Below are 20,412 nucleotides of genomic sequence, written 5' to 3'. Positions count from 1 at the left end.
CTGCAAATATAATATTGCGCTGTTTGTGAGTGTCTCTTTCTGTGTTCTGCCAAAAACTGCCGCCAATATAGTGACCATCATTACAGCGCATCTGACAAACAAATAACCGCAACAAAACCACACTCACCAATCCTAACATCACCATCAGAATACATAGTAAATTAAAAGATATGATTTATAATAGTTTATTATTTATATTGTTGTAGTAGTTGAAGAAAGTGTTATTTTAAGTGTCTAGAAATAATATCTGTCATTTATTTTTAATAATAATTATGCATATATTCTTTCTAAAAACCTGGAATAAAAACCTTTACATTTAATATGAAATATTTATCATAGTTGTTTTGTTAATGCTTTATAAAACCAAATATTTGTACATTTTAGTCTATCATAAAGCTCCATGAAATTTGTTTGATTGTTTAGAATTTCAACGTGAACATTCTGATTTTTGAAATCTAATTTTGACGTTTCTTTCAATGCGGAGCAAAACTTAAAACTAAATAAATTAAATACATAAATTAAGACTGCAGATCGAAAGTAAATGTTCTGTCAATGAGAATGTGATCGTTGAGGTTTTAGGAGTGTGTTATAGGCAGTAGTTAAACTAACCAACCTGTGTGTGTGTGTGTGTGTGTGTGTGTGTCTGGCCTTCACACCAGCTGGGAGCAGGCCAGCTGTCACTGCCACAATACACAAACTGACATTTACACACAAACGTACACACAAGTATCACAGGCATGGTTGCATTATGCTACACACACTACAGCAAACATAACCTGTAAACCAGTTCACACACACACACGTAAATTTCACAGTTCCACACACACTCCTTCAAGTTCCATCACAATCACACAAATAATAACAAAGAAATAAACAGAACAAAAAGCCTGTATTCGCATATATTTGCATTTAAGTACATGTTTGGAATCCAGCCCGGAACTGAATCAGACCGTGCTTCCTGAACCGGGTTACACAGCGGTGTATTTCTGTGTGTGTGTGTGTGTGTGTGACTCACCTGGCGTGTGGACAAAGTAGGCCAGATACAGGTCCAGTTCTTTCACGGACACTCCGATGTGGTGCGGCTGCACGCAGAGGCCGTGGTTGGAGCACTGCGGTGACTTGATCAGCCTCTCTCCGTCTGTGCTCTCCAGAGGACTTCCCTTGAACAGGATAACCATCACCAGGTCCAGACGCCAGACCTTGTCCGCCTGCCTCAGGCAGTCGATGCGGCGGATCTTGCCCTTCTGGTCGGGGTTGGACAGCACGCAGCACGGCGGCTTCTTCCCCGTGATGGTGAGCACGAAGTCCTCGCGGAACTCCGGCCGGATGTCTTTGCGGAGCTTGGCGAGCAGACGGGACGCCCACTTCTGCTTGATCTCGGGCTTCTCGCCCAGGAGTTCGTCTTTGACGGCGCGCTCCTCGTCCTTCGTCATGCGCTTCTCGTGCTTCTTGAAGTACTTGCGCTTGCGGGCCTGGAGGTTGAACCAGGTGTAGGAGAACGCACGGACGTGTGGCAGCAAAGCCTCGATGAAGGGATGAAATTCATCCTGGTGGTTAAAAAAAAAAAAGAGGAATTTTAGAGATGATTTCAGAAACTTTTGTGGAACTTAAAGAGAAATGTTTGAGAGCTTTGGAAAATAATGTGTTGGATGCATCTGAATTTACATATCTGCACAATTAGGCATTAAAACTATCTATAATAGAAAATGCATGGTAAATTAGGTCCATTTGAATACATTTTAGGTTTTACGAATCATCAGTTTCAATGAATAAATATTTTTGACAATCAGGTAAACGCAAGGCATAATAAACATATGGGATTTTCTCTGGAAACAAGTCTTAGAATATCTTAAAAATAATTAGTTCCAAGTGCGTTTATATTGTTTTAAAGATATTTTTACTAGAAAACAACTAAAACACAAATTAAGAAAAATTTTTTTGGCATTATAGAAATTAAGCTTGAAAAAAATATGAATTATTTTCATTTAAAATAATACAGACTTAACATTTTATAGTCTTACATTCTATTTAATTTGGTATCACATTCCATTAAAGCCATTTGATTGTCATGAATTTCCATTTTTTTTTTGCTTTTAACATCTAATTTTGACCTTTTTTCGGTGCTGAGCAAACATAAAAATATATAAATAAAACACTGGATATTAAGACCGAATAGAATGTAAACTGAAAGCAAATAGAAGAATGTGATCAATAATTATTTTCAATTGAAATTTTTTAGCAATATTAGCATGCATAAAGAAAAATCCCCTTAAGTTCAGACACAATTATTCTACATAAATACAAAGACTAAATGAATGTAAACGCAAATTGAAAGCTAAACCAATCTCTCTTTCAGACAGTTTTTAAAGATCTCAGCGGCTGTGCAGGAATTCCGGGATTCTGCAATTCACAGAAAGCAGCTTCTTTAGCTCAAGTCAGGCCAAGAAAAGCTTGGCGATTCCCACGGCAACGGAAGACTCATTCAGCTCTCCAATAATACCTTCACCACACAACGCTCAGTGACAAAGCCTAAACCGCACCACGGTGCCCCAGTGCCAGGGCCGCCGTGCCCCAGACCCTCTCCGCCAACTCTCGCCACAACAAGACCGCGGTTAAACTGCGTCCCTTCAAGACCTGCCATCAAATCCTCTCTGCGGGCTGCTGTCGTGCAGAAATCCAGGCATGTTCACATTTCAACAATCAAGAAGTCAGATATCACCGTGAAAAGCACACACTGTAGACAGGAGCAGAAAGAGAGAGAAAGGCTGCTAGTTACCATTTTGCACTCTCATCATAAATTTGGCACGCCGTTCAGGATGAGGTGGGGGGGAATCCACCCGCACCAGTTCTTTGCCACTCACGCCGAAACAACAACTGCTGGCTTGGCAAAGATGAAGAATTGCCGACCAAAAAAAAAAAAGAGGAAGCTTGGATAAAAAGGAAAGAAGACTGGAGATGCTTCAATTGCCAGCAGAAAGAAGTTTTCAAAAAAAAATTAAAGAACAGGAATTTTCTTATGCGTTTCCAGGTAAAATTGCTCCTAAAAAAAAATTAAATGAAGGGGTGTATCCAATTAAAAAAGAAAAAGAAAAAAAAAAAAGATAGAAAAGCAGCAGCACTCAAAATAAATGCTTTTGCCTTCCAAATAATAATAATACTACTAAAAATCTAAACAATGCAAGCAAAAATAAATAAATAAAAAAAATCCTTGGCAAAGCGCAAAGAGAGTTTTCTTAGATCTTTGGATTCGGCCAAAAACTCACACACATAACGCAGGCACACGCGCGCACATGCATGCACACTCCTGCCACGAAGGGGGGCGGGTGGGGGGAGCTGGCTAATGCAAAGCACAGAATACGGGCAGGAAGAAAAAAAAGAGAACCGAATCAATGTTGGACGAGCTCGCAGGACCGCTGGCAAACCCAAGTGCTGCTGCTTTTTTTACTCCTTTTCTCTCCAACTCTCTCTCTCGATCGCTCTCTCGCTCCCTCTCTCTCTCGTCCTCTCCACGTTCTTTCCTTAACCATTGCCTGAGTCTTTGCCAACACGAGTAGGGCCCACCTATTTGGCAACAAGATGCCTGTAGCTCAGCCAATACGTTAGCTTGAAGAGCTGAAAGGGAGGGGAAAGAGAGGAGGGTGGGGGTGGAGGGGGGGCTGGAGGCAGAACGAGAGCGAGCGAGAGCACACAGTCCAGTCCGGTGGTGCACAATTTGCCAGTTTGACAAGTTCCGATCCACCACAGAGCCAAAGTTCACCATCCCATTAAGCTAGTCATGGCAACCGTGTTCTTAAGTCTGGGTCACCATTGCCGCTTGTGTAATGCCACCTTGGCACAAGGCGATGGGAGAAAGCACACAGCTCTCTCCGAAACTCCCAGCAGACCCTGCAGCCGGCAGCTGCTCGTGGATTTAGAGGCTAAGACAAAGAGGAAAGCGACCGCACACCCCTCGCTCCCCATGTGCAGCTCTAATTTAAAACAAACATATGCTGTGTCTGTCTGAGAAAACGAGGAGCTCTGGCCGAACGCAGCAGACCGAAGGATGGGAGATTGAATATCTGATCTGAAGTTGCTCACAAAACTTCGAAAAGTTGTTCGGAACGATGTTCCTGCAAAAAAACATATTAATAATTTATTACAGAAGAAGTGCCAGCTCCAAAATCTGCCATCAGCTGATTTTAGAAATTAAAAAATGGTCAAGCACTAATGAGCGTATAAGATCACTTCAAGCAAAAATAAAAGCACTGTTTTGTCAAATTTGGAAAGTTTAATTGCACAAATTATAATATGCATCAGAATTTTGCCAATGAATGCTTTTAAATGCTTTTCAAATGTCATGGTTTTCTTGACTGATTTGACTGAGTGTAAACAGTGCTCTTTATTATTTTTTTTACATGCAATCATAAATAACTATCTGAGTTTTGGGAATACTTTAATCTTGCAATCAAAAAGAATATAAAACAACAGCTGCTTACAGCATAAAGCAGAGCAGAGATTTACTAGAGACATTCAGATCTGAAACCCTGAGAATAAACCAGACGTACTAGACAGAGCTGTTGATCAATTCTTGTTGACGTTTTCCACAAAGAAAAAATCAAATGAATAACTTGCTTGGATGCTGTTCTTCCCGAAAAATTGATTTGAAATGCTGGATTAGCTGGACAAACATATGCAAATATCTCTTAAATGAGAGACCAAGAAGACATCATTGGACGGATGCATGGTGATAACGCTCTCCCATCTCAGTAAAACTCTTCATTAATGCTTCCTCCTTTACATGGGAGCCTATGTGTCGAAACCAACACCTGCTTGAGGTCTCTAATAAGATGCTAATTGAAGCACACAGCCAGAGGAGAGCAGAATTTGTTTATGAATGCGTTTGTTTCAATAGCACCTTTATTTCAAACAATCCCTTCTCTGTTTGAAACACAGCCCTTAATGGCTTCCTCTAGTGCTACCAGTGCGAGCATGAGATAATTAGCTTCTGATCAACATGTGCGTTTGAAAACTCACTTGCCTGAAGCACAACTCGCTTATTCTATAGAACAGAGAATAGGCCACAATAAAAGCATTTGACAAGACATATTAGTACTTTGCAAAGTAATATTTTAATTAATTAAAAGATAAAATATTACAATTATTTAAATAGTAGCCTATAAAAAAATATATAGATATTTTAAATATTCAACTGTTATAAGACAAACAGATCCAGCCTAAAAAAATCTTCACTACGACCGCAACGCACCCCTGCTTGATATTCATGACAAAAACATTACGAAAGAAAAAAAAAACTGGACTCTATGGACAAACATCTCTATTACTGTTTTCAATTTTACGAAGCGCCGTGAAATTTATGAAAACAAAGGCTCGGGTCCAAATATTCAGTATGAAACTGACAGTTGCGGCTATATTAATCCGCCAGGTTGTTGGCAACCGTCAATACCCTACGGTTATTAGACTAATGAACTATATTACTCGGCGGAAGAACGAACTGTTCGTTTTTGTTGTTACTATCATCAATGAAACTAACTATTTATTCAACACTTGTCGACTGAATCACATAACGTTACTGATGCTGCCGTTTAATAAACGCACGAGGAGTTAAAACAAACATCTCGTGGCTTGTTTTATTTTACTCATGGGCCTGTCATCTATTTCAAGCTTTTTAAACTTATTAAACGACACTATTTCATTACAAACGTAGCTAATAAACCAATGGAAGGGATATACTTTTTAAAAATGTAGCAAAACATCGCCTTTCATCAACCTGTGGCCGTCCTGTCATCAAAACCGCACAAAGCACGGCCTGGTTTCTCACCTTAATTCCCAGCCCGAGTCTTACTGCTCCTCAGAGAGGTCAGAGAAACCCTGAGATACGGTTAACAGTTTGCAAAGCAGCGTTTTGTGCAGGTAACATCAGCGGCGCGTGACGCGTCACACCTGCGCGTCACGTGCGCCGTTCTGACCACAAACTACGAGGAGCGCAAGATTTCTGCCAGCTCAATTAAAAATAATCGCTCTGTTATTTTTTCCCTTTCGCCTGTTCCTACAACATTAATGCTTAAAAGAGAGAAGACATCATCTCTCGAGTGTCTGCCAGCAGGCGGATGGAAATGAGCGAGCTGGAAAGAGTGTTTGGTGTCGCGCGCCAGAGAATCATTTGTGTTAGTTTGTCACTGACGGTAAAATCAATTAATAGTAGCAAAAACACACCCAAGCACCTTTCAATCAATGCAGAAAAAACTAGTACGACCAAAGAAAATTACTTGATCACTCAAGCACGCACAATTTTGTTAATTTAGGTTGTACTACAAAATATTGCATGGCATAACTTACTGTCATAGTCTATACTAGCTAATTCATTTTCCTGGCATAAAATGTTCAAAATCCATATTCAAGTCACACCGTAAAGGACCAGCTGCGATCGTCTGGTGAAAATCTTATTTTGTAAGGCACATTATTCAAACTTTCTTTCTTCATCAACGCTTTACACAGTCAACTGATTTATCTAGTTTATTTTGTTAGAGATTCGTGCTTAATAACAATAGCAGCCTACATTTTACACTGAACACTTTGGCAAAGCTGCACTATACAGTTCTATAAAGCAAAGTGTGATCATTACCCTAGTTTTACTGAGCTGGCACAACAATAAAGAAGAAGAAAAAACATAAACACTGGAACAGAAACACTCGGGTTGAATAATCCACAAAAGCGTCTCAGATCCGACTGGCGATTCAATCAAGCAGTTGCCTTTGGTAATTGAATAATGATTATTTTTCCAGATAATTATTTTTATTTATTTTTCGGATATTTTCTGTTTAAACACTTGACATTATTATATACTCGGTTATTTAATATACTGATGTCCACGCGCATTTATCAGGTTATTTGGAGGAACAGAGAGAATGATGGAGGAAAGGCTCCTGCACGAAAGATGAATTCGATTACAGTCCAGCGCTTTAGAAATCATTCTTAACCACTGGAGTGATTAGTCTGGCTTGAATAAAATTCAGTTATATTAACAAGAAGCAGATTTAAACGAAATGTTAGATAGTAAGCTAATATAATATCCTGTAATATCAATATTCTCGCAGCAAATCATTTTTTGAGGTACGCGAAACCGGAGGAATGAAACACTGCGACTGTGAGTTACAAAAACAGAAAACGAAATAAAACAAATCCGTTTAAATATATCATGCATTCACCTCGCTTTTTAATGTCAGCAAACTGATTTCGCACAGCAGACTTTACTGATGGGCTATTTATACACCGATAGCCTACAAATATTTCTTAAATTAAATATGATAGGCTATGTTCTATCGTGAATAAATACTGTTTTTAGAAACAACTCAGCAAGTGAAAACATTATGTTATATTTTAGTGTGAAACCCATTCAGCTTTAAATTCAATGTCTTATATTTCAGCCTTCAGCACTGGGAAATTAACATGTTTTCTCCTATATGAAATATTTATTCTTAAAAAAAAATAATAATAAGTGCAATATTATTATTATTAAAATATTAAAATACCCAAAGCTAAATTAGGAACCTTAGTAACCTGAAACATCATAGATAATGAAAAAGTGTATTTTAATATTTGTCGAAGGTGAAATATTTTTAAGATTTAGCATATAATTCATTAAAGTTATTAAAGCTTTTGAAGCACATACTTTATTAATTATTAATTACTGAAAATATTTTTTAATTATTGAGATAAAATGAATAATAATTATTCATTATTGTTGTGTAATATATCTGATGTTGTTTCTGGGACAGGTTTTTGTCCTCCAGTAGTTTTCTCGTGTGTGGACCATTGGGTAAACCAAGCATGTTTAATGAGAGAGATTTCAGGGTTTGCTGGTTGCCCGCTGTGCGTCCGTGACCCTCCCTGCGGGTGTGACCCACCGTGACCCTGAAACACCGTAATGATGACAGACGTGAGAGCTGAGTCTGCCCTCTTACAGCAGAAAGACACTCGGACAACACAAGAAACTAAGAGACAAAGAGCCTGTTAAAAGTATTTTTAAAAGTGAAAGGAGGCAGGCCTCGAATGAGACGGTGAGAGACAGAGTAAAAATGTGATAAATACCAACATGACAGACGTTGAGGGAGGTGGAGAATCATGTGCTAACACACGCTATCATGAGGACGCCAGTCCAGACATGTCAGCGTGCCAGCGTGGACAAAACCATGGCGGAAAGACACAGCTGACCACACACACACACACACACACAAACACACACAGACGGCCATCTATTGTGTCTGACACTGGACACAGTCTCACACACACACACTCGTGTATAACCTCGCATCTCAGAAACGTGGGCCGTGTGAGAATGTGTGTAAGCGTGAAGTTAGAGCAGTTGTGTGTGTGTGTGTGTGTGTGTGTGTGTGTTGGCACAGGTGATGTTCGCCGCTCTTCTCTCTGTTGATACGCTGCAGGTCTGTTGTGATTTCTGAAAGGCAGTCTGAGATGGGTCAGGCACACTAAAAACTCGCCCTCGCAGTGACGAATGACATAAGATGCTGTCATCACAATCAGAGACACACCTGCAAATTCTGAACACAAGCGATTTTATACCAGCAGCTGTGAAATATGGGAGCTTGGGGCAAGTCACAAACACTTTGTTCAAAATTCTCTAATATCAGATTTTTTTGTGAATTTTATCTTTTAAACTAAAATGTTGATGTATATATATTTTTGGCATGCATTAAAATAAATGTCGGGTATATAGTGAAAATTGATTTTAATTTAATTAAATTTCAGCTTAATAGCCTATTAATTAGGCCTTATAATAGCTGTTAATTTGCAGATTTTATAATATTTTTTTCTTAAAGACAGAACCTCTGACACTTTTGATTAATGCTTCCAAATGAATGCATCCATGCTGAAGTTCTGTTCTCAACTTTTTATTAATCAAAAAATCTTGAAAAAATGGCTCACAGTATCCGAAAATATAAGTACAAAAAATGCACTCTCCTCAGACTTTTGAATGGTACTCTACACCCAAACTGGAATTAAAAATAATTCTGCACCGAGAAATATTTGGGCAAAGTGTGACAACTAGCTCCAGTTTGCCCTATGTATAACTGTCATTTTAAGTGTTTCTCAGATCAATTTATACACACAAAGAGAGCTAAAACACTCTCTTTTTCTCTATGTACAACCCTGTTTGATAAAAGCATGAATGCAAGATTCCTTTTTGAATGACCAAATGGCAGAATTTATTATCAACATGCACTGCGTCAGGCGAGAGGACGCACCCAAGCCGTACAGATCATGGCTAGCCAGTGATGCATGCCGATAGCTGAAGCTGTTTGGTGGTGTTTGCAATTACCCCAGTTTACAAACCAGCACATTACTATGTGTGAAAAGTCTGCAAGCAATTTGTGGCAGCGGAGAGAAAGGAAAGGCACATGTATCCCAGAGGGCCCTGAGAGCTGCATGGAACGCCCGGCACTCTGGGAAGAACCGCAGTGTAGGGTTAAGGCCTGCAAAATATCAACCCGAAATTCATCAGCTCATTTGTCAACACATTCTCTGGGCCTAATAAGAGGAAATGGTGTGGTGCACTATGTGCCGGATTTGGACCAGCAGCAGTGTCTTCCAAACTCACTCGACTGCATACACTACTGGACAAAAATCTGGAATAAATACGTTTTTTGTTTTGTTTTTGAGGGAAGACTGTTATGTTATTACAATTTCAAATAATTGTTTTCTATTGCAATATATTTTAAAATGTAAATTATTCCTGTGATGTAAAAAGCTGAATTTTAAGCATCATTACTGCAGTCTTCAATGTCACATGATCCTTCAGAAATCAGTCTAAATTGCTGATTTGATGCTCAAGAAACATGTATTATTATTATCAATGTTAAAAACGGTCATGCTATACAGCTGTGATAAACTGCCATTCAAATATTAGGGGTAACTAAAATAAAATAAACAATAAATAATAATAGTTTCATTCAGCTGGACACTTTAAATTGATCTGAATTGTCAGAAAGAAATTTTAATGTTATAAACAAACAGACAAAAAAAGTTAACATTAATAATAATAATAAGAAGAACAATTGCTAATGCCTTAAGATCAAGTGACTCTGAAGACTGAAACAATGATGCTGAAAATTCAGCTTTGATCACATAAATAAATTACGTTTTATAATATATACAGATAGAAAAAGGTTATTTGAAATTGTAATAATATTTCACAATATTACTGTTTTTACTATAATTTTGATCAAATAAATCCAGCCTGGGTGAGTAAAATAAATTAATAATAAAAACTGAATTATCCAAACTTTGGAGCCGCCAGAGTAAATGTACATTTTAAAGAAAGGTGAAAAGGACATGACAGATTAAATCTACAAAATGGGTTTTTCCAAACATACTAGTAAAACTGTCATCAAACCGTGATGTCATACAGTGCATGCCCACACTTTTCCTTTTCCGTCTGGCTAACACATAATTGCACCAAATGCAATGCAAACAATTATGGCTCGCTGATAAAAATCATTGCTGCATAATTCCTTGAGTAGGTGTTGTAGCACAGGATGTAGTTTAGCAAAAACAAACAAACAACAAACACAAAAAGCCAGCGGCAAAGAGATTTGATAAGGAATAATGGATGAAGGATTGCACAGCCGAGCTGGTAATGATGTTCCTGCAGCTCCGCTGGCAGAGCCTAGCACTAGCAATGCCAAGGTCACGGCTGCAGTTCCCAGGAAAAGCAGCTGCAGATCAAATATATAGCTTGAATGCACTGTAAATTGCTTTGGGCGAAAGTATCATGTAAATTACATGACAAAAATCTTATTCCATGGATATTAAAAGTAATAAATAAACAAATAAACTTTTGCTTAAATTGCATGCTACATTTAATCCAGGTAGATTAGAAATCATAGGTTTTGCTAAAGTTGCAAAAAAAAAAAATAAATAAATAAATCCCAGTGTACAAAAACTGACAATAAAAACAACTTCAAAATCAAACTTCTGAAGCTCAAGTATTAACATAAATGAATTGGGAAGTACTGCTCCAATGAATTAAAGATCATGAAATCTCCGGTGGTCAAGATCTTTTGATCGTCTAATTGCATTGTTAGTGTAGCATTATCAGAAATCTTGTGTCTGATTTCAACATACCGCAGAGTTACCTGCACGGCCCGATGCACACCACCGCCACAGCACTGAGTTCACGTGCGTAGAGAATCAAACCAAGGCTTAGCGCTGCTTACGGAGCATGACGGAGAACACAGGAAACCTCCGGAAACATCATTAGTCCTGAATATCTCTGCTCTTGATAAGCAGGCCCAGACGGACTCTGCAGACAGCTCCTTCTGAGATGTGGATTTAAAGAGACAGTTCACTAAAAAAACATGAGTTCGGTCTTCATGTACTTTAACTTTCTTTCTTCTGCGGAACATTAAAAGATGTTGAGAAATGGGTCAGTATTATTTTCTATTCATACAACGGAAGTCGATGGGCTCCAGTGGTGTTTTTTCAAAGTTGTAAAACAAAGAAAGATGTTGGATTATGTTTTACAAGAAAATTTTATTTCAGTCTATTGTATTCCATTGTTACTTGCTGTTTCATTGTATTAATTTTGAAATTTACTAGCAATTTCTGAATGAAATTTGTTTCTAGACAATTTTATTTCTCAGTGTGGTAAAAGGTATTATTGAATGTGTAAAGTGCAGTCAAATTAGCCAATATATTTAACAAACGAACAAAAGATTGAACTTGTGATTTAGGGACACTCAATATTTCTATTTTATGTTTGCATAATAAAAATAAATGTTTCTTGAAACCACAGATCAGCAAATTGGACTGAAAATGACATCCGAAAATGTCAACCAGCACACAAAATGCCAGCAGCTTTCCAGTGCTGACCATCACTTTGAAGGCCGGGTCTATGACATCATCCAGCTGCGCCGGCTCCATGGCGTTCCAGCTCAAAGGCACGGCTCTCTGCCTTGATTAAAACCCTCTGATTGGTTGGCAGAGAGACGTTGCATGCAAATAGATTAGTCGGTGTGCCAAAGCTGTGCCCATGAAGAACCCAGAATGAAGGAGATTACCCAGAGACCTGTTTTTAATAGCTTTAGCATCACATATTAGACTGAATACGTTGATAAATTGATTGCTGTGGAAGCGGAATCACAGCGAAATGAATTTAAATGAACTTAAAACACACCCTGAAACAGTTTAGACGCACAACGTGGGACCCTGAAACGGGAACAGATGCCCCTGTAAACATTCACACAGGCACTACAGTTGCCGAGTGTTGAACGTTTCGCAATCAAAGAAATAAAGGGGCAATCTAGCACACAAACAAGAGATTCCCCATCACCGCTGCCAACAAACCGGCCCTCCTCTCGCAGAACAAGGGATGCACTATTGACTGAATCCCCCTCCCCTCCTCGCTCTTTCTCTTTCTACTATTTTTCTCTCTTCAGTCGCCCCTCTGCCAGTCTGCGAGGCGTGGTGCCAATGCTTTCCACCGCCGGGCACTTTGCCCTGCCCTTTATGCAAATGCTTTACTACCATCCCCAAATCACAACCCCTACTGTCTCCTTTCTGCTAGGTCTGTGCAACTCTGTCTGTCATTTTAAGCGGTCTTGTGTCCTGTTTAACACCTTCTGTATCTGTGCACCGACACCACACCTCTTCCTGGCGCTTAAAAAAAGAAGAAGAATAGAATAGTCAAACTGAACACATGATGTCAAAAATGTCACTGTGTTAGGCTGCATGAGATCATCAAAAAAGTTTGTGGGGAATCAACTTAAGTATTCTATTGTAGTATTCATTAATATTTTAAATGAGCTTTTATTTATATACTTTTATTATATTCAGCAAGTTTTTGTCATTTTGTTAAGCTCTTTTATCATTTTGGTAACACTTTACAATAAGGTCTTATTACTTAATGTTAACATGAATGAACAATGAGCAAATGTTGGTTATAGTATTAATAAATATCTTTTAAACGTATTAATAAAAATAGGACTGTTCATAGTTAGGTCATGTTAACTCAGGTCCATTCAATAATATTAACAGATTTTAACAAGACATTAGTAACGGTTAAAAATGAACATAAAATAAGATTAATAAATGCTCTAGAAGTATTTTTAATTGTCAATTCATGTTAACTAATGTTAACAAATGGAAGCCTATTATGTTGACACTCTTTTTAATATTTCTATTTAACTTTTATTCTATTTTAGTTAGTTGACAAGTTTTTCCATTTAATATTTAATATTTATATTTTTTCAAGCTTTATGTGAATTAATAAAAAAAAATTGCTGGGATATAGGAAACAAATATTTTAACAATGAAAATTAGCTGAATGCCTTTTTACTTCCATTATTTGATGTATTTAAAAAATGAAATAAAATATTGAATCGTAACCAAATATAGGGTTAGTGGATGGTGATATAAGTGAGTAAATTAGTTGGACCATATCATAGAAAACATTTTCCTTACTTTTTTGAAACAAAATACTTTTTTTCTACAATGCAGACATAGTTCTGTTCAGTAAATGTGGTAAAATGAGTTTGAAAATCTGTATTATGACTGTTATGCAACAAATCTTGATTATAACTGGAATTCATGAGAAAAATCAGGCTATTGATATGTGTGAGAAATAAAGGGGGACAGACGGAAGGAGAAAGTCCTGAATAAAGACCAATAGATGCTTCCTCTGCATTGACCCTTACACAGGCAAAAGAGACCTGTTCCAACACACACACAGACACACAGGAAACCACATACACACCTGAGCTATTAAACATGAATCTATCTACCTATCATCTATATTTTCATTTACAAGTGTAGTAGTAGTGTAGTCGTACATTCTAAAGAAATAAAAATGCCTAGAAAAAAGTTTCCTTCTATAATGGTCTGACAGTAAAAGAGAAAAGTGTAAATGCTGAAGTCAAGCCTTATTGAGAGATTTCAGAGGAGAGAACTTAAACACTCTCTTCCTATCGGTAAATATGACTGCCCACATCCCTTTCCTCATTTCCTGTCGAAACTTCCTCCTGTTGAATTAATAAAGATACAGCAACTTCAGCTCTCCAGGAAAGCAGCGGGCTGACGACAGACACCGGTGGGAGGCAAACAAAACAAAGGAACCGGCAGACGTGAGAACTCACACTGCTAATCTGATGCATGAAGGCAGAGAGCGTCGGAAGTTCGGATAAAACAAAATAAGCACAGACACATTCAGTCTGACCACATTTCAAAGGTTGCGAACTGTATTAAAAGTTTTAGGCCCCACCTTCAATTGAATTAACAATATTAATTTATTTTCTTCTAAATGTTATATCTCAAAAGATTAGAATCTGTTTGACAAATATCGATATTCATACTTTTTCAAATTTATTATGCCTATTTTTTTACATCAGATATTTTGATTAAACAATTAGGTGAAGAATAGCACAATGCCATTGCACAACCATATATTTAAGAAAAGTATTTTTTTCCGTAAAATATTCAACAGTTTACCCTAACAACTATTCATTCCCAAGTTAGAAAGTGTCAGTTTAAACTTAACATTTAGACTCAAAAGGGGGGAAAAACAAGAATTTAAAATATAATCTCACAATCAGATCTCTACGCAATAATAATAAAAAACATGAATAAATAAACATTAGATATTGATATTTCTAATCATAATGATTATACTCCATATTATTAATAATAATAAGAACAAGAGTAGTATAAATAAATATCATATAGTAATTACATGCAAAATCATAAATCATACCAAACATAATTTGGATTCATCGGTCCTTGCAAATTTTTGGCCCATTTCAAAACTCCCATTTCTTTCAAAGAGAAAATTGTATTCACACAACTGTACTCATTTTTAAATTTACATGGTCTTCATGAGGTATTTCAGTGTGACAGAGATAGACCTATTGAATTGTTTTAATGATCTGCTTCTTGCCACTGACTCTTGTGACTATGCTGTTCTCATGCTCTCAGATCTCACGGCTGCATATGACACTGTAGACCATAACATCTTGATCTCATATGAAGCATTGTGTCAGCATTAAGGGTACTGTGTTGGAGTGGTTTCGATCATATTTGTCTGGCAAAAGCTTTTCTGTTGGTGATTTTATGTCCTCTTCTGTGTGTTTCTCGTGTGGGGTCCCCCAGGGCTCCATTTTAGGGCCTATTCTATTTTTTTATATATATTTATACTTCCTCTAGGATCCATTTTCAGGTAGTATAATATTTTGTTTCATTGTTATGCAGATGATACACAATTATATCTGCCATTGAAACAAAAACATCCAAATTCTATAGCACCACTTCTGTGTTGCCTTGAGGAAATTTAAGCCTGGATGGCAGTACTTTTTTTTTAATCTAACAAGGATAAATTGGAAGTTATATTGTTTACTCCAGGGAGTGCCTGTGGGTCTCCTGACCTGGATTTAGTTGTTTTAAAACCATTTGTAAAGCCCTCTGCAAAAAACTTGGTTTAATGGGTAATTTTAAACTGGATAATCAGATTAATTTGGTAATTAAATCCAGTTTTTTCCAGATGAGGCAACTTTCTAAGATTAAATCTTTACAGAGTTTCAAAGATTTTGAAAGAATTGAATATGCTCATATGCTCCGTCAAGGGGACCAGTCATTGTTAGTTGTCCCTCATGTAAGACTGAAGAGCAGGGGTGACCGTGCTTTTGACGGTGACCATGATGGTGACCACGGTCACCCCTGCTCTTCAGCCTTACACGAGGGACAACTAACAATGACTGGTGGCGGGCTTTTGGAATAATTTGCCTTTACATGTTAGAAAAGCCCAAACACTTACTGTTTTTAAATCTAGCTTAAAAAACCTACTTTTATAGTATGGCATTTAACACTGTGAGAGCTGCTATTTTATTTCACATTATTCTATAATATTTCATAATATTTTTAACTTTGTTATTCTTTTTGTCATATTGCCTTATTCATGCTTGTACAGGACGTTGGTAAACACATGTTGTTTCTAAAAAAGTGCTTTATAAATAAACTTTGACATGTATTAATAATGTATTATTATATAAAATAAATATAATAATTTTTATTTTTATTACATTTATTCAATATAAATGTCTTAAAGATAAATGAAAGAAATCAATGCATTTTAGTTAGTGGAATTAAAGTTATCAGTATTGCTATAAAAAAAAATGTAAAAAAAAAATAAGAAGGAATAATTCAAATATAATCTCCAGTTTGGCGGGCAACACAGACAGAGTGAAATGAATAAAGCCATGGATCAAGAGTTGCTAACAGAGTCTCTCTCTCTTGCTCTCTAGAGGGGCATAATTGGGTTACGGAGCACAACCGCACCATTGTTTTTACAGTGGATGGATTGTACCAGCGACATGCCATTCTCACAACAAACGTATTTGGCCGAAGGCATCTCGCTTGTTTGGCCGTTATTGCTGTTGTGCCTCGTACTTCACTAAGATCTTACAGGAGGAAGATGTTGGGTCTTCAAACACAGTAAAGTGGCCCTAACTGATGGATTATGTTTATGCTGTATTTGTATACTTTCCAGATGAATGCCAAATGCAATAAAATCAACTAAAATGCTGTGCATGAACTTCTCGCTAACTTCTCACTTTGAGCATATGCTAACAGGCTGCGTCTCATTAGCAGGAAACCAGCATTTAATGGCTAAACTATAAGGATGTTTGAACAGGTTTCGTTTTTTGGTAGAAATGTTGACGCACAGCACTGGAGATTCTTCACACAGGACTTTTGGTTGGATTTTCATGCGAGCTCGTAGCTGCACTTGATCTCTGGCTTGTGGTTTCTGTGGAAAGGGCCTGTTTTCTGGGCTGTGTGCATTTGTTCCCCTGCTTTCACATATGGCTCCTATTCCACATGTAGTGTATTTGTCAGAGCTTCGTCAGGACGTCTGCAGACCCTCCCAAACATACAGCACCAGAAAAAGACCAAAGCAGCACATGCCAACTAGATCTGTATAGGTCTTATGTGGTTGGAATTCATACTAGGGCCTTCTGTGTGGTTGCTAGGACATTTCTAGGTTGCTTGGTGGTTGCAAATGTTCTAAATGGTTACTATGGCTTTGTTAGATAGTTGCTAGAAAGTTCTTGGTAGTTGCTAAAGTTTTGTAAATGGTTGCTAGGGCATTGTAAGGTGGTTGCTAAAGTGTTGGTAGGTAAATGCTAATATGTTCTAAATGGTTGCTCACCAACCAAAGTCAAACAAGCCCATCCAAAAGTCTAAAGAAATGTCTCAATTGCTTGTTATTTTTATGTTCATCACTTACCAGGTGAAAATCAAACATTCTAGCATAAAGAAAGTAACGGCACACCTCTCTTTAACAAAACATGCAATCGTTCATGTCTGGAGCACAAATGGTGCAGGACGAGTTACAGACACACACACACACACTCAGAGGTTTGTTTAAATTCAGCTACACATGTAAAGAAAAATACCCAGTTCAAATAACAATCTCTGAGTTCAGGTCAAACAAGGATACGATAACCTTAGAAATCCTAAAATGTCTGTTGCTTGCAGTTCTCGGATCATTTTATGTGTCGTCTTGGGGTTAATTCAACCGCACACTTGGCCACGGGATTCGAGTGAAAGGGTCCAAATGACTTCCTGGCTTCTGCGAGACTGGCAGAGCTCCGGCCAATGCCGCTCTAACTTTAGTATGGAAATAAAAAAATGACATATGAAAGCAAACACAAGCGAATGTAAGGAAGGAGATATGGAACTTTTTCTTGGATGGCCCGTCTTCTCTTTGTTTGTGTAAGAACGGCACATGGTAAATGTCATTCTGCATTACACTGCCGCACGATTTGCATTTCGTTTATATTTTTCTTGAAACCGCCCAAAGCCCACCGGGAGGACGGGTAAACCGAGGTGAGGTTGCTGATGGTTCCAAGGAGCCTCTTCCCATTAAAATTTTAAGACAAAACAGGGAAAACGCCACAAAACTACAAGAGTACGGTCATATGAGAAAGACATTGTTCTTAAAGAGACGAACCAAAACAGGAATAAAAACAGCTGGACATCTGGTTATCTTTGAGGGTAACGGTCGGATGGGGAACAGAGCATTTTTACCTGAGCTGTTTAAAGCGTGGAGCCGTGATTAGTCTAACACACACTACACTGCCGACCGGGAGCCACAAATGCGATATCATCAGCTAACTCGAGTTCAGTCCATATCCTATTCCAGATGATATGTGGAGGGACGTTACATGAATCTGTCCCAGAGCAGCTCATTAACAAATGTGCACAAAACTATAAAGTCTGTTTGTTTTTTGTGTGCATAACATATGACACTATCTACATGAATGCAAACGCTACAAGCTATATACAAGTTCAGTTTCATGTGATTTTGCATTCCAAAATGCATTCAAATGCATGAACGCAACACTACAGCACGCCATATTCTCAGCTCAATTGCTGAACTTGAGGAAAAATTTGAACAGAATAAGCTAACAAGATGCAGGATTGCAATTCAAATGTTCATGCAAAGAAGTAGAATTAAAATCAAATTAAATTCATGTTAAGTGTGGTTACTATGGCTTTGCTAGGTAGTTTCTGGATATTCTAGGAGGTTGCTAATTGACCTTAGTAGTCTATCCAAAAAACAACAGATATTGCTTGGTCATTTCTATGTTGCTAGATGGTGGCTAAAGTGCTCTGTATGGTTGCTAAGGTGTTTCTAGGTGGTTTCTAGAATTTTTGATGGGGTTACTTGATGTTACTTCCTGACCCTCCAGTCATAAGAAACCCATCCAAAACTTTGAGTCTAGTTGTCACTCATTCAGTGTCTAATTAATGTAAAATAACAACACTTTATGTCCCAGAATGCATCACCTGAGTTAAATTGCTTTGAATGCTAATTCAGTACACCTACCGGTACATTATTTTTCCTGTCATTCTCATTCAAATTTCAATTCAACTTCCTGTGAGGTGTGGCCAGTTTGATTAAAATTCACACTCAGGTTTTGAAAAGGAGGTAATTCTTTAACTTGTCATTTGCACAGCCCTGCTTCTGCGTGTGTTTTTAATGGAGGGAGCTGAATTGAATGAACAACCAAAAAAAAAAAATCCTGCTGGCCGTTTCAGCTCACCTAATGGACGTAATTTTCATTGTAGAAGGAAACGGAAAACTAGTACACGAAAATTACAGTCGAAATCCGTGCGGTCTCTTACCTCGCGTGCAAGGTAAAAGACCGCACGGATTTCAGTCATAACATCCTTCTGTAAAACTTGGGATAGATGATTAACTGTTCGGTAGAGCCGCACAATGTCATAGTGGTGCAGGGCGGCAACTTTCATTGCATTTATTCTAACCTACATAGGGCCTGTCAGAAAAAGCTATGCAGCCTGTGGCCTGCAACCACAGCCAGCAGACGCTCACAGGAATCCTGTCCGTGCAAACACACACACACACACACACACACACCCTCCCTCGCTCTGTTTGCTCACAGCTGCCGGGCCTCCTCAGGGTTCATGCAAGGTAAAGATATGCTATATTATGCAACCGTGTATAGATTTTCCACCGCTGGAGGTTGGCCAACTTCCTGCTCACTCAGAGACGGGCGACGAGAGCTGCCGCGCTTTGTGCCTGCCAGCAACAGGCAGCAATTCCTTGCAAAGCTGCTTGGTTAAACAGCACGGCACGCCATGCCATGAGGCCGGGAGTAACACTCCACATGGTTGTTTATGATCTGCCGTCGCTCCTCGCTGCTGCTTTCTGTTTTCACGCAGTTCAGAAACATTCATGCACGCAGATCCCTCGGGTTAAAGCGCAGCAACTTAGTGAGTTTTGACGGACTCTGGAAAAGTGAAAAAGAGAGCCGCAGCTTTCCTCTCGCACATCCACACCCACCAACCCACAAGACAAGAAAAGCGCCTCTGGCTGCACGGTTAACTCATGAGACGCTTGCTCTCGGGCGCTCTCACACACTGGTGAAATGCCTCAGGGTGAAATGCGCTCAGCGTCCCGCTGTGAACCCACTTATGTTTTAGTTAATGATTTTTTTAGGCTCAATAATCTTATCTGAGATGAGAGTTTATGACTGCAGAGGACACAAACCTACTTTCTGAAACTCTTTGCAATGAAATTTGACTCCTTTTTGACTTTTTTATTTTATTTTATTTTTTTAAAGCATTTAAGCAAACTTTAATTCTTTCAAATGCAATTTTTTTTTCACAATTGTGACTATATTTCCCATATTGAGACTATTTTAAAACAGTTCTTTCTCATCTCATCATTTTATTTCTCGCCAGCTGTGACTTCCATATATTTTTGGTGAGAATTTTGAAGTGGAAATGGACTTCAATTTTGTCTCAGATGTTTATCCTATAGTTCCATGGCAGAAAAAAAGATGTATACTCGGAATTAGTGCTCTGAATTTAACCCTACCA

At 38.1% G+C, this 20,412-nt stretch overlaps 1 protein-coding gene across 10 annotated transcripts in view; it reads right to left on the bottom strand.

Annotated features, from left to right (window-relative positions):
- Positions 1–20,412, bottom strand: part of LOC127954857 (nuclear factor 1 X-type-like) — a 159,100-nt gene that overhangs the window by 89,150 nt on the left and 49,538 nt on the right. For 8 of the 10 annotated variants that reach the window (XM_052553420.1, XM_052553423.1, XM_052553421.1 and 5 more), the window contains one exon: positions 1,016–1,547. In XM_052553420.1, the coding sequence (XP_052409380.1) occupies positions 1,016–1,547 (532 nt within the window). Of the gene's footprint in view, positions 1–1,015; positions 1,548–2,500; positions 2,754–2,776; positions 3,489–20,412 lie in introns of those variants that run through there. The other 2 variants (XM_052553418.1, XM_052553415.1) reach the window with 2 other exon arrangements.

This window comes from Carassius gibelio, chromosome A3 (genome assembly GCF_023724105.1).
Source record: "Carassius gibelio isolate Cgi1373 ecotype wild population from Czech Republic chromosome A3, carGib1.2-hapl.c, whole genome shotgun sequence".
Classification (NCBI taxonomy): Eukaryota; Metazoa; Chordata; class Actinopteri; order Cypriniformes; family Cyprinidae; genus Carassius; species Carassius gibelio.
The sequence above is the reverse complement of the archived record's forward strand: the minus strand, read 5'-3'. Positions and strand labels throughout refer to the sequence as shown.